The 14,446-nt window shown below is 37.4% G+C and overlaps 2 protein-coding genes and 1 pseudogene across 2 annotated transcripts; all 3 read right to left on the reverse strand.

Moving 5' to 3' along the window:
- Window positions 1–1,157: 1,157 nt before the first annotated feature.
- Window positions 1,158–2,117, reverse strand: LOC132127860 (olfactory receptor 13C2-like). The gene has a single exon (XM_059540046.1). It carries the CDS (start codon window positions 2,115–2,117, stop codon window positions 1,158–1,160), a length of 960 nt encoding a protein of 319 aa, XP_059396029.1.
- Window positions 2,118–7,261: 5,144 nt separating this feature from the next.
- Window positions 7,262–8,182, reverse strand: LOC132127011 (olfactory receptor 13C2-like; annotated as a pseudogene).
- Window positions 8,183–10,666: 2,484 nt separating this feature from the next.
- LOC132127721 (olfactory receptor 10G4-like) lies at window positions 10,667–11,641 on the reverse strand. The gene has a single exon (XM_059539774.1). The coding sequence runs from the start codon at window positions 11,639–11,641 to the stop codon at window positions 10,667–10,669; it is 975 nt and encodes a 324-aa protein (XP_059395757.1).
- Window positions 11,642–14,446: the final 2,805 nt, after the last annotated feature.

Below are 14,446 nucleotides of genomic sequence, written 5' to 3' on the forward strand. Positions count from 1 at the left end.
CCTGTGGTCTGGTTTTTTGTCACCTGTGATTAAGAACTGTTATAGAAATACTCTCAAAACACAGAATATTTAAATAATTATTTATAAAATATAGATAAATGAATATTTAGAATCTATTTGGAACTTTTTTGTTTTGATGGAAAGAAAGGAATTACAAAAAAAATACTTTTCAAGGTTTCAAGCACAAAGGTTTTAAATACATTTGGCCTGTTTACAACACAATATGTTACAACTACGAACAAAATAAAACTTGCTCACAAACTTGCTTTTTTGGATAGCGTTATGGAAACAATGCTTGTAAAGGCTTGAATCCAGAGCTAATAATCATTCACTATCATCGAATGACAATTGTAAATTAACAAAGTCATGTGAACAGACAAATGCACCAATATTGAGGATGGAGGCAACAGCCAAGTTAAAGAACATGCAAAAGAAAACCCTTTTATAAACACAAAAAAGAAAATCAGCTAAATAACTTTTTCTGGGCCACATTTCATGTAACAATGCAGCTATTGAACATGCTCTAGAGGTTCTAAACATTTGTTAGGCCTAAATTACATTACTATCTGTTTCTAGAGAATGTTTTTAGAGAATTAAATAGATAAATAAATATTTGTGTGCAACTATTACTTTTAGGCACTGTTTTTAATGCTTTTTAGTCACAAATTGATTTCACAAATCATTGTAGGCCATTATTAATGTACTTATCAATTCCTTTTCATCTTAACTATGATGGATTAAAAGTAAATAAAATGATGTTATAACTATGAATATAGCTGAACAAAAGTAAACACTGTAATTCTGTAAATGTTTTGCCCCTTTTATTACTTCCCTGACAAGGTCAGATGGAAAGAAGAAGGCATACATTTTAAGTAAGCAACAAAATAATTACACACTTAAGGTAGAATGCTATTACTTTCCCACTCTTTGTCTTATTATTTTAATAACATTCTAATTATATATATTTTTTCTTATTATTATTTAATACATCACAGTAGTGGCTTTAGCATTTGTCATGATACCTGTTGTCTGGCTTGTCATATTAAATTATATTTAGAAATGCAGAACATTGAAGCATAAATGATTCAACAACAACGATAAAACAATACAAATGACAACAATGCCTGACAATGTTTTAAAATTGGGGAAAAATGGGTTTATTTTTGAGATGGGAATATGATTCTCCGTTTAAAAAGCTTTTTCAAAGAGATAATGAACTCCTCTGTGTTGAATGTGTAGATTATAGGGTTAAGCATTGGAGGAAGTGCAGAGGTCAGAGAGAGATTAATGATCCTTGTGTTCGTGTTTACAATGGAATAAAGAGCATATGTAAAAGTGATGGGTACATAAAATATGGCCACTACTATTAAATGAGCAGTGCATGTCTTTGTGGCTCTTTTACGGTCTTGTGGGGTTGTGATTCTGAACAATGTCACAGCTATGCATGTATATGAAAAGATGATAAAAAATGCTGGAAAGCCGAGAATTAATATCGGAGACAAGTTGGCTATCACAGAGCTTGGGAAATTGCTGCTACAGGCAGAACGATATATAGGGCCATGATCACAGTAGAAACTATTTATAATGACAATAACTCTACAGAAAGAAAGCCTGCTGATAAAAACTGTTGCGGTGATTATTATAAGCAGTGCCACTGCCCACATGACTCCAATTATAACAAGCATTGATCTGTGGGTCACAATCATATGATATCTCAGTGGTAAACAAATTGCTACTAATCTGTCAAAAGACAGGACAGCAAGAGTTAAGGACTGTGTTGACGTAAATACAAACACAGAGAACATATTACACAAACACAATCCATAAGGGATCAACTGATTCCCAAACAAAAACATATCCAGTAGCTGAGGAATCACAGCAGTACTCTCACAAATGTCTGTCAGTGATAAATTAAAGACAGCAATATATTTAGGAGTGTGAAGATTTCGGTCCATAATAATAACAAGCATGAGGCAGGAGTTTCCAAGTAAAGAAATAATGTAGACAAAAAACAAGAATATATAATAGTACCTCATGTGAGGTATACCAGAAAAACCACTAATATAGAAATAAGAGGGGATGGAAATATTCCTGTTTTCAGTGAGATTAAGATTCATGATGAGTTCACTCTTGATACTCTATTCATCCTGTCCAGGTAAAAAAAAAGCAGTATGTTATTCAACATTGTGAGAAAAGATTTAATTATATTGCATCAATTGAATCTAAATTTGATATTTAGACTGCAGTAAAATGTATGTGTGTGTGTGTGTGTGTGTGTGTGTGTGTGTATATATATATATACACATGAACATATTAGGCATTTCAAGTTTTGAAAGCACAATTATTTTAACATGCATCTTAAAAACCTTATATTGCCATAAAATTGCTGTATACAGTGTGCAAGATTTTATACAATACATGCTGCAAATACAGTGGATAAGGTGTACTCACAGAAAGAAAGATATGACTTAGGAAGTCTTGCTCAAGCTAGTACAGAAATGGCACTGTAAAAAGACTTCCCCAAACCTGATACTTACTGAACTATATATCCTTCATATACGAATGGCGGGCCTCTCCAGACTTTTCAGTTGACCAATCATAACACAGATCTGGCATGATCAGGTATGTCAGAATGAAATACACTGACTTATCTACAGGGATGTGCAAAATTGCAGTTGTAAAGGAAGCCCTTTACCCACAAAATATTCTATAAGAAGTTAAAAGTTAGGGTTAGTGGTTTCATATCTAAAGCTTTACATATCGCTACAGAAATTGTTTAAATAATGTTTTCCATGCTTCTTAAATGAACCATAAACAATAATTGCACATACAACTGTAGAACACAGTTCGTTGAAAATACCACGTTGGAGTGGTGGTGACGAAACAGCATACAGCATACTTGCTGCCGCACTAGTCTGGTGAAATGGTGAAAGGAAAGTGAAAGTTGTGACGTTTGCCAAGTATGGTAACCCATACTCAGAATTGGTGCTCTCCATTTAACCCATCCAAGTGCACACACACAGCAATGAGAAGTGAACATACCGTGAACACACACCTGGAGCAGTGGGCAGCTATATATCTAGCACCCAAGGAGCAAATGGGGGTTCAGTGCCTTGCTCAAGGGCACTTCAGCCATGGGTGTTGAGGGTGGAAGAGAACACTGTTCATTCACTCCCTCCCACCTACAAATCCTGCCAGCATCGAGACTCTAACCTGCGATCTTCGGATAACTAGTCCAAGTCTCTAACCATTAGGCCACTGCTTATCCATGTGGGCAAATGGTGTGTGGACAACAATCTCACCCTCAACACAGATAAAACCAGTGAAGTTATTGTAGACATGAGGAAGGAGAGGAAATCTCACTGGGCACTGATCATTCATGGGCTTGAGGTAGAGCAACTAGATAACCCTCCAGAGTCGAGTCAGGTCCCCGTTGACCCTCCAGAGTCAAGTCAGGTCCCCATTGACCCTCCAGAGTCGAGTCAGGTTCCCATTGACCGTCCTGAGTCGAGTCAGGTCCCCACTGACCAGGTCCCCGCTGATTTCCCAGAGTCAAGTCAGGTCCCCGTGGTCCCTCCAAAGTCAAGTCAGGTCCCCGTGGTCCCTCCAGAGTCGAGTCAGGTACCCGTGGTCCCTCCAGAGTCGAGTCAGGTCCCCGTTGACCCTCCAGAGTCTAGTCAAGGTCAAGTCACCAGTGTTCTTCATGGGCAAGGTCAAGTCACCAGTGTTCTTCATGGGCAAAGTCAAGTCACCAATGACCTTCATGAGCAAAGGCAAGTCACCAATGATCTTCATGAGCAAAGGCAAGTCACCAATGATCTTCCTGAGTCAAGTCAAGCCACCGTTGATCTTCCAGAGTCAAGTCAAGTCACCGTTGACCTTCCTGAACAAAGCCAAGCCACAGTTGATCTTCCTGAACGAAGTCAAGCCACAGTTGATCTTCCTGAACCCAGTCAAATCACCACGGATCTACCAGAGCCTCTTCACATCTCTGCTGAACTACCAGAGCCTATTCACGTCTCTGCTGAACTTCCAGAGCCTTGTGACATCTCTGCTGAACTTACAGAGCCTCGTCACGTCTCAGCCGAACTTCCTAAGCGCTCGTCCTATCCTGTCATGGCCATGGAGGCCATCCAGGAACTCACCGCCTGCCCTGTCATGGCCATGGAGACCATCTACCATCTCATCAGGGCCACGGAGGCCACCCTTAACCTGTTCATGTTCTCTATTTCAGGCTTACCTAACCAGGCTTGCTCTCCTGTGCCAACGATTCCACTGTGGTGGTCTTCTGCGCCGCCCTGGTGGGCTTCTGTCTCGACCGCACAGCTGTGGTGGTCCTGGGCGCCGCCCTATTGGGCTTCTGTCTCGACCGCATGGCTGTGGTGGTCTTCTGCGCCACCCTAGTGGGCTTCGGTCTTGACAGCACGGCTGTGGTGGTCTTCTGTGTTGCCCTGGTGGGCTTCTGTCTCGTCTGCTCGGCTGTGGTGGTCCTCTGCGCCGCCCTGGTAGGCTTCTGTCTCGCCTGCTCGGCTGTGGTGGTCCTCTGCGCTGCCCTGGTGGGCCTCTGTCTTGACCGCAGGGCGGTGGTGGTTCTCTGCACCGCCCTGGTGGGCGTCAGTCCCGTCTGCTCAGCTGTGGTGGGCTCCAGTTCCGTCAGCGCCATCCCGGTGGGCTCCAGTTCCAACCTCTCCAGCCTGGATTCCTGCCCTGTCGGTTCTGCCCTCGGCCCCTGAACTTTCTGTTTCCTCCTGGCCTCTTTGTTTTGTTGTTGTTGGTTTCTTTTTCGTTTTGTTGTCTTTTTTTCACTTCTGGTCTCTGTTTCCCTCTATGGACCTGGCCCTCCGTCCCTCCCCCGGTCCTCCGCCGGTCCACCTCCCTCCTGGTCTCGTTGTTGTTTTGTTTTTTTTCACTTCCTGTCTCTGTTTCCCTATATGGACCTGGCCCTCCGTCCCTCCCCCTGGTCCTCCGCCGGTCCACCTCCCTCCTGGTCTCGTTGTTGTTTTATTTGTTTTGGGTTTTTTTTCCACTTCTTGTGCCTGTTCCCTTCTATGGATCTGGCCCTCCGTCCCTCCCCCTTATCCTCCACCAGTCCACCTCCCTCCTGGTCTCTGTGTTCCTTGGTTTGTTCTTGTGTTCGGTGGAGCATCTGGTAGCTGCTCCTTAGAGGACGGGTAATGTCACAGTGTCTGGTCTGTGTTTCCCTGGGTGTCCACTAGTGGTCTCACTTCCCCATAGTCACCCCACTGCAGGCACTACATTTCCCACAAAGCCTTTGTCCCTTTCATCACTGTTAATTGCACACCTGTTAATTGCACTCAGCTGTCTCCACTTTCATCGTTTTCACCTGTCTATATAAACCGGTCTGTTTCTATATGTTTCATTGAGTCCTTGTTTTCCGTCACCCGGCTTTCTCGTGTTCCCTTGTGTTTTTCATGTTTCTTGTTTTTTGGACTAATTTTGTTGTTTTTGACCTCCTGTCTGTTTTGGATTTGCTTTTGAATTACTCCATTAAAACACTGCAATTGGATCTCTCGTTTTCCATTCGTAACAAAAGATTGCTATCAAATAGCACACCTACATTCCTAACTGATGAAGAAGAATTGACAGAGCAGCCATCAAGTCTTAGACAGTGTTCTAGGTTATAGGTCCTATAATTAACATCTGTTTTTTTTCATAATTTAGCAGTGAGAAATTACTCGTCATCCAGTTTTTTATATCGACAATGCATTCCACTAGTTTTTCAAACTGGTATGTTTTGCCGGGCTGCGAAGAAATATAGAGCAGAGTATCATCATCATAACAGTGAAAGCTACAGTAACACCGTGTTTCCTAATGATATATCTCAAGGTTAACATGTAAAGAGTGAAGAGTAACGGCCCTAGTACTGAGGTAGCCTTGAGGTACTCCATACTGCACTTGTGAGCGATATGATACTTCTTTATTCACTGTTACGAATTGATGGCGGTCATATAAGTAACAAACAAACACGTGTGCATATTTGCATCACTTTGATCATTCCCTGTAGATTTCACCTTCTAACACACAGCCAATTATGGTCGATTATGTACAATACCTGCATGTTATTGGTCAAATTGCTTTGGATGTTTTAGGCAATATTAAAATTCTGGCCGAGATGTGTCCCGTATTAACGGCGCATATGGCCACCCTATCTAGGGCACAATAAGCAATCTAACATGCAGTACAGTCTATATATTACATTCTAAATATAAATGGATTTTAGTCTATGTATTTTTGCGCACCCTCTAAATAAGTTGTTTTTGAAGAAGGTACATATCCACAAATAGATAAGGGAACCCCTGAATATCATGTAAAAAGGAACCTGCAAATAATCAAGCAAAATGCCAGGAAACAAAAAAAGTAAACTAGTCATCAGATTCCATGTTCAATACAGCAGCATCGTAGAGATGTCTAATGGGATAAATAGCAGAAGTTATTCCTCCACCACATGCATGTGAGGTCATTAACAATGGCCCTATATCGTTGAACTAATGTGGTTCAAATGATGGAGAAGCATCCATGTCTTGGGAAACAGTTACTAAACAGACTAGCTAGTTAGTTTCCACAAGAATGCATTTTACTATGGTGGTTAATCAGTGCATCAAGAAAGCAACAGTGGCCGTACTTTCTCAGGATGTCACTAAAGATCCTCAGGAGCTTTTACAGAAGTGCCATTGAGAGCATTTTAACCAACAGTATCACAGTGTGGTATGGAAATGGACACAGAAATGGACCGTAAGCACCTGCAGAGAAATTTTAAATCGACCCTCCCTTTGTTCAGGTTATATTTTTGCCATTTGTGCCTTATAGAGCAGTTAAGGGTAAACAGGGAACTAATAGGACAGTAGAGAGGGAAACAGAATTGGGATAAGTTCTTGAGTGGGTGCAAACTCTAGTCACCTGGCATAATAAATACTATATATGTGAGTTAAAGTTATTTGTCATATACATTGTTAATGTAAATATATTAAGTGATTTTGTAGTATTTCAGGTTGCTGTAAAGCAGCCAGTCACCTATAGTATAAGCTTAACATTATTTCAAAATAAAGGTCTGTATGAACAAAAGTGTAAGAAGAAAAACTAAACTTCAAAGTATTAAATAAACGAACAACAAACTGTGATATTAGATTGTTGAAATGCATTAAAAAAAATTGAGAATTTTGAAACATTAATTACTGTAAACATCATGAAGAATAAAGTGAATACAGTGGGAGGAAAGAGGTTTACTTTGAAGATGGGAATATTAATTTTTGTTAAAGAGTCTTTTTACAGACACCATAAACTCGTCTGTCATGATGAATGTGTAGATTATTGGGTTAAGTATTGGAGAAAGAGCAGAAGTGAGAGAAAGATTAATAATACTTGCATTAGTGTTAATAAAGGTCCAAAAAGCATATGTAAAGATAATAGGCAAATAAAATATTTTCACTAACATTATATGAGCACTATATTTTTTTGTGGCTCATTGACGGTCTTGTTGGGTTGGATTCTGAACAATGCCACAGCTATATCTGTAAGTGTATGGGTAAAAACAATAAAAACCCCTGGTAACCCAAGGATGATCACGGGGTATAAAACGGATATCACAAAGCTCGAAAAATAATTGCTACAAGAAGAACATGACATAGGCCCATGATCACAGTAGAAACTATTAAGAATTACAACATTTCTGCAGAAAGACAGTCTTGTCAAGAAAATTACTGTTTGAACAGCTGTTGCTATCGACAGTCCTATATTATCCATGAAGCACCAATCATAACGAGCATTGATCTGTGGGTCACAATCATATGATACCTCAGTGATAAACAGATAGCTACTAATCTGTCAAAAGACAAAATAGTAAGTCACTGATTGAACTGCAAAAATAACACAATTGAACTTTTGGGATGTGCACAATCCATACAGAATGAACTGATTTCCAAACATGTATGCTTCCAGTTGCTGGGGGATCACAGCAGTACTCTTACAAATGTCTGTCAGTGATAAATTAAAGACAGTAATACATTTAGGTGTGAGAAGATTTCTGCTGATAATAATCACAATCATAAGAAAAGAGTTTCCAAGCACGATAATAATGTGAACAAATATAATAGCATCTCATGTGAGGAATACCAGAAAAACCACTGAAATAAGATGGGTTTGAAATATTCCTGTCTGGATTCATGATCAGTGCACTCACTCACTCAAAAGGAGTATTTTAGAGTGTAAAAACCTTAATAAAAATAGTATAAACATAATATGACTTCAAAATAAAAGTCCCATATGAACAAAAAAATAAACAAATCAGAACCTCAAAATCAAAGCATTAAATTAGGAAACAACTACTAATTGGTCAAGTGAGCCATTACATCAAGGCATAAAATTGAGAAATACACATACAGAAATACAGATTGTGTGGACAGGTGTCTTATACACCTAACGAGCTGACATTAGGAGAAACTTCTTAAAGTGGCAGGACTAATCTGTGTTCCACATTGGCACATAACCAATCTGTGGAAGCCAGAACTCTTGCTGGTTGGTAGGGGATCAAATACTTATTTCACTCACTGAAATGCAAACTTATGAAATGCAAAATTATCCATAGAGAGGAGAAACTGTTGTGCTGCTGCTTTATGATGGCCCACTGTGTCTTCTAAATATTTTAGAAAAAAGGCAATCTAAGTATCTAAAAAGATACTTCATTTTGGAAACATAGAGAAGTTCTTTCCTATCTACAAACTAGACACAGTGAAGGATGGCCTTCACCCTCAAAAAGTATGGAAATTAATGATAATTCTTTGGATGCTGTGTGGACAATTTCCTTTTATTCTGTGTACCTATGCTGTCCTGGCATACAGTGTGACTAAACTGTCCAACAACTCCGTGTTCCGTGGCTAGTGTATGTGTAAAGTGCCACATTGCATACTGTAAGAAATTATAGTCTGCCTCGACCCAGTTTCCACTCTAAATTGTGTATTAAACTATGCCCCTTTCCCTACAAAGTGCTTAATTAGAGATAGTTCTTTCTGATCTTAATAATTATATGTAAATAGTAACTTCGGAGTGATAATTTGTCACTTATAGCGTGGGAGCAGCAGCAGGCCATCAAGAACCATCTGCTCATTAAAAGGGCACATGAAATGGATTCTGTTTAATCTTATCACCTTAACATTTGGTTTTTCCCACCTGTGGGAACGGAAGACTATCACTTTCATTGTTATCTGCAATTTACATTTAAAACAAAACTTAATTTACATGTTGAGCAGGAAGATGAATGTAATAAAGTATAAAATGTTCGAGTTTAGGACTCTGTTGAACCCAAGGTATTACATGTACTGCTATGCTGCAATAAACATCTTCATCAAGATCTACAACATCTTCATCACTTTTTCTTACAATACATTTATTACCTATGACAGTCATCAGCTGATGATGACATTGTATTATTATGCTACCAGCTTGTTAATTCATAATATGTTATGTCTGTTATTTTAGGTTTTCTGACCTCAAATGTTTGTGTTGACGATGTGAAGTAACCAACGAGGGTTGCATCATCTAATTATGAGGCATTTGTTCCAAAGGATAATGAGTTACATGTTAATTACCCTGCTAAAAGCACTGTGTTTGTTTAGGTAAACCTGTGGAGAGGTTCATATGGAGCCTGAGAGATTTCAGTCTGGTGTCCCGAAGCTCATTAGTGTGAAGCAACAGGGAAACAAAACAAGTGGAGTGTGACTAGCAATGTAACCACAAGAAAACAGGCACAGAGGTGACAGTGGTCACATGGAACTTAACAAAAAAGAACAGAAAACAATTCCTGGTCTTTGTCACTGTCCTGCAGAGGTCAATTAAAATTTCACAACTCTGAAATAATTTCCTTAATCTAAAAGGTACCCAAATCCATCTACAGTTGATGAATTATAATGGGGATACTAAAACAGTTTAATTTTACAACAACATGGACTATATTTAAATCATTATTTTTACTCATAAACTAATATAATCAGCATGTTGTCACACTATATGGGGTAAGTTGTCACAATGAAACCTGCCATTAAATAACCTATTATATGTTTTTAAGCTAAATTTAAATATTTTAAAAAAAATTTAATTGTTGAAACCGTTTATATATCACAAAACGTAACACATAAACAAAAGAATTTCTGTAATATGTAACATACTGTATACAGTAAACCTTACACATGGGTCCCCTTACTGATCCATTATTAGCTGAGCAGAGATGTGCTTTAGATCCCAGTGCACAAATGTTTTATAAAATTACTGATATTATTGTTGGGCCTGAGGGACAATGGACTTAATTTTCTATTTATTATGATTAATATTATTCATGCTTCACATACAGTACACAGTATTATTCAAGGTAAACATACAAATATTAAATACACAATACATCTACAAACAGTTTTGTTTCACAGTTAGGCTATTTGTCAATGCATTTAAAAAAGTCTTTTTGTTTAACATTTCAAATTTCTAACAATTCTGTCAATATAAAAATAAGCTCAGCTCCAAATATTTTCCTTATTTTCTTTTGCTTATTTTGAAAACAGATAATTCAACATCAGCATGTCTATGCTTTGGCCTGTAGTTTCTAATATGAGCAGGAGCATCACAAACATTATCAAAACAAGCAACACCATCACGATCAGAATTAAGACAATAAAGCTATTGAAATTACCTTTAAATGATGTGGTACTATTTTCTTGTGCAAAAATACATCTGCTAATCGTTTCCTGATCTCTTTAGTTCTTGTGCAATAAACAGTGGGATTTATTAATGGAGGGATCAGAGAGGCTACAATCAAAACTGCATTTCGCTCTGTTAAATTTAGCACAACTCCTATACGAGTTAGTAAAATAGAGACCAGCTTTGGTGCGTAATAACTAAACAAGACAACGAGGTGACTGGAGCAAGTGCTGATCATTTGCTTTTTGCTTGAGTTGTTGGACAGTTTAGTCACACTGTATGCCAGGACAGCATATGTGCACATAATAAAAGGAAACTGTCCACACAACATCCAAAGACTTATCATGACAGGTATGAAAAAATATGGTTCAGGATCAACACAAGCTGCTCTGATCAGGGAAGGATGATCACAGAATACATATTTGATGACAGGCTGGCGACAGTATGGAACACTCTCTACCACTGATGCCAAAAAACCTACAATAGTAAAACCAATGAGCCAAGTCAGAAAAATAAGAAAACATGTTCGTGAATTAGTTACAATGTTGTGGTATCTTAATGGAAGCCTGATTGCAATAAGTCGATCTATTGCCATTAGTGTCAGAGCCATGCATATTGTGATATCACCAAGATGATAGAAGTACATACTTGAGATACAAGAGTAGTATGAAATAGTTTTAATCTCAGTGACCAGTACTGAGATCATGGTTGTGCTGCAGCTAGAGGAGAACATTATGTCAACGACAGCTAGATTACAGATTAATATGTACATCGGCTTGTGTAAATGTCTGTCAGTCAAGATAATGCACAGATTGATGCCATTCCCAAGTAGTATGAGCATGTAGGTTATTAAGATGAGGAATCCGAGGAGCTTTTGGTTCTGCAGGTGATCAAATCCAGTGATTATAAAGCCATGTAAAGAGTAATTTTCATTTGCCATTTTCAGTCAGCCACTTCCCAACATACAAATATTTTAAAATACAGTTAGTACAGATAAAAAGTCAAGTCAATTAGATCCTCTATGTACTCATATATGCACAGAAAAAAAGCTCCTATGAAGGAAAGTGGCAGAAAGATGCAGACAGCGTCTGTAACTGCAGGATGATGAAAAGTCTGAAAATTGAAATATAGTTTTATCAGAAATACAAAAAGCGTTTCATGCATTCTTAAGAATAAAAAAAGAAGATATAATGCAATATAATTTATTGTCCTGTTGTTCTTTAGTTCCTATATTTTAAAATTCCAATCAGAGTACTTTAAAATAGCCTAAAATAAACTGTCTGAGATGCTCCTTTCATTATAAACATATGACTGAAATCCTGCCTTTTATATTTCAATATAAGACCGATAGATCATGGTTTCCTAGCAACCGTGATTCAGTAAACTTAGACTGTAAAAAAATTAAAACCTCTCCTACTCAACAATTTCTAGTGACTGGTTACATCTAAATTTTTCAATAAGCCTAATTGAATTTATCAAATTAAATTCACACTAATTCAGTTTATCCATTGAAACATTTAATATGATCACTAATTCACACAAATTCAGTTAGGCCAATTGATAAATTTAGATGTGATCACTCAATAGGAAAATTTGAGTTGGAGAGGTCTGAATGTTTTTTTTTTTTTACAGTGTAGGATTTCAATATAGAAAGTCTCTCCAAATTTTTGTTGTGGTTACACACACACACACACACACACACAGGTAGAACTTTTATATATGTTTAAAGAAAAGTAACATTTTAAAAAAATGTCTGCCAAGACAGGATGTTGTCCCAAATTTATTTTATATATTGAAATTTCATGGAATAACAATTGCTTCTATATCTTTACTGACGCAATGTTTTAAATGATGATCGAACCACCACACAGCTGAAAGCATTGTGTCTATGTCCCAATCAGATATGGGAAGCAACTGAAAAAATTTAGCTTGCTAAACTATTCTGCAGAACTAGATGGAAATTATTTTTAAGGTAAGAGTGGAAGCAGCTCTCAAAACTGTTCAAAGCTTCTGGTGACACTTGCCTCCAGTTATATTACCTATACAAAAACAGTCTGTTATGCTACTTTATAACTCAATGGTATTTTTTTCATAAACCCAATGGTTTGTAGTGCAAATAGTTTTACAGTTTACTGCTTGTTGTTATTCTTCTGATTATTTACCTATAGTGGCTAATGAATTAGTAGTCTTGCACATTCAATGAAAATAGCTTACTTCCACACTGCAAAATAAGGGAGAATATGGAGAAAATATGGAGGGCTATATGTGAGCAATATCACATGAGTAGCCATGCAATATTGCTCTATGTCAGCATAGCTGTGATTCGGCCACAGCCAAAATGCCAAAGGCCAAATGCTGTAGGCAATCTCAGCTATGCTGATATAAAACTTTATTTGATTTCTGGTGAGGGAGCACATACCTGGGGCAGACCAATTCTGATTGGTCTGTCGGAATGCCCTTGCGACTTCTGCAGCATCTTGCACATGAAAATATAAAGCATCTCACATTTACGGTATTCTAAAAGCACAGAACTCAAGTTAAAAGAAGTTAAACTTTTAAAAAACACATCTCTAGAGATTGCATTTTTTTCCTCTTTCCACTGTCTTCACCTTCCATTTTTGAAGGCAAAAGCAATAGACAGACTTATTGTGATCAGGCATCCAATGAGGTACAAAAGCATTGAAACAAATTCACGAACATTTTATCTTATTTTTCTGACCTGGCTCAGTGGTCTTGCTGCATTAGGCAAAAATTTTAACTCATTATTAAAATAGTTAAATAGACAGGTTCAATAGACTGACCATGATAGATTTATGATGTGAATTCTTAGAATGTGATGTTGTTGCTGCATGTGTTTTTTGATGCTCTTGCTCATGTAAATGTTTTATGTAATGTGAAACATAAAATATTTGTTGATGCATTGTGTATTTCTGCTGTGTATGAATAATACTAATAAAGCAAATCAACATAAAATACCATCTGTTGACCCCCATTACCAGACGCTACTGATTCTATTAAAACATATGTGTAATGGGATCTCAAACACTGCAGGGAACATTAAGCTCAATTAATTAATTAAAAACATTAAGAAGACCCTTGTGTATATTAATACGCTGGTTTATACATTATGGTTTACATTGAAGTCTCTGTAATTAGCAATCGCATTGACTAGAATCATATTGTGTCCAATATTACAAATCAGTTAACATTTAACAATTATTTACCATGCCTAATTAGATTTTTTACAGAGATAAAGGTGATGCAATGCATTAAAGACAACTGCTTAACACAGAGAATGAGACAAGAGAGATATAGCCCCTTTATCCTTGTGTAGCAAACTACCTATATCTCCCATTCAAGTCTAATTAAATAATGTTAACGCATCGTAATATTGTCAGATATTTTTTGTCAAGATATATGTTTTTGTTTAATCACAAACTATACTTGAGAGACTTTCTATGTTGTTGTAGTCATGTTTACTCAATCACGGCTGCTAGGAAACCATGACGTATCTGTCATTTAGTAAAATATAAATGGCAGGAATTCAGTCATATTCTTATCTGCATGTCTCAGACAGTTTGTGCTTTTTGAAAGTACTCTGACTGGAATTAAAGAAGAAAAGAAGAAAAGGACAAATTATATTACATAACATTATTTTTAATTCTTAAGAATGCATGAAACCCTTTTTGTATTTCTGATAAAACTATATTTCAACTTTCAGACTTTTCATCACCCTGCAGTTACA

The sequence above is a fragment of the Carassius carassius genome, chromosome 45, assembly GCF_963082965.1.
Source record: "Carassius carassius chromosome 45, fCarCar2.1, whole genome shotgun sequence".
Lineage (NCBI taxonomy): Eukaryota > Metazoa > Chordata > Actinopteri > Cypriniformes > Cyprinidae > Carassius > Carassius carassius.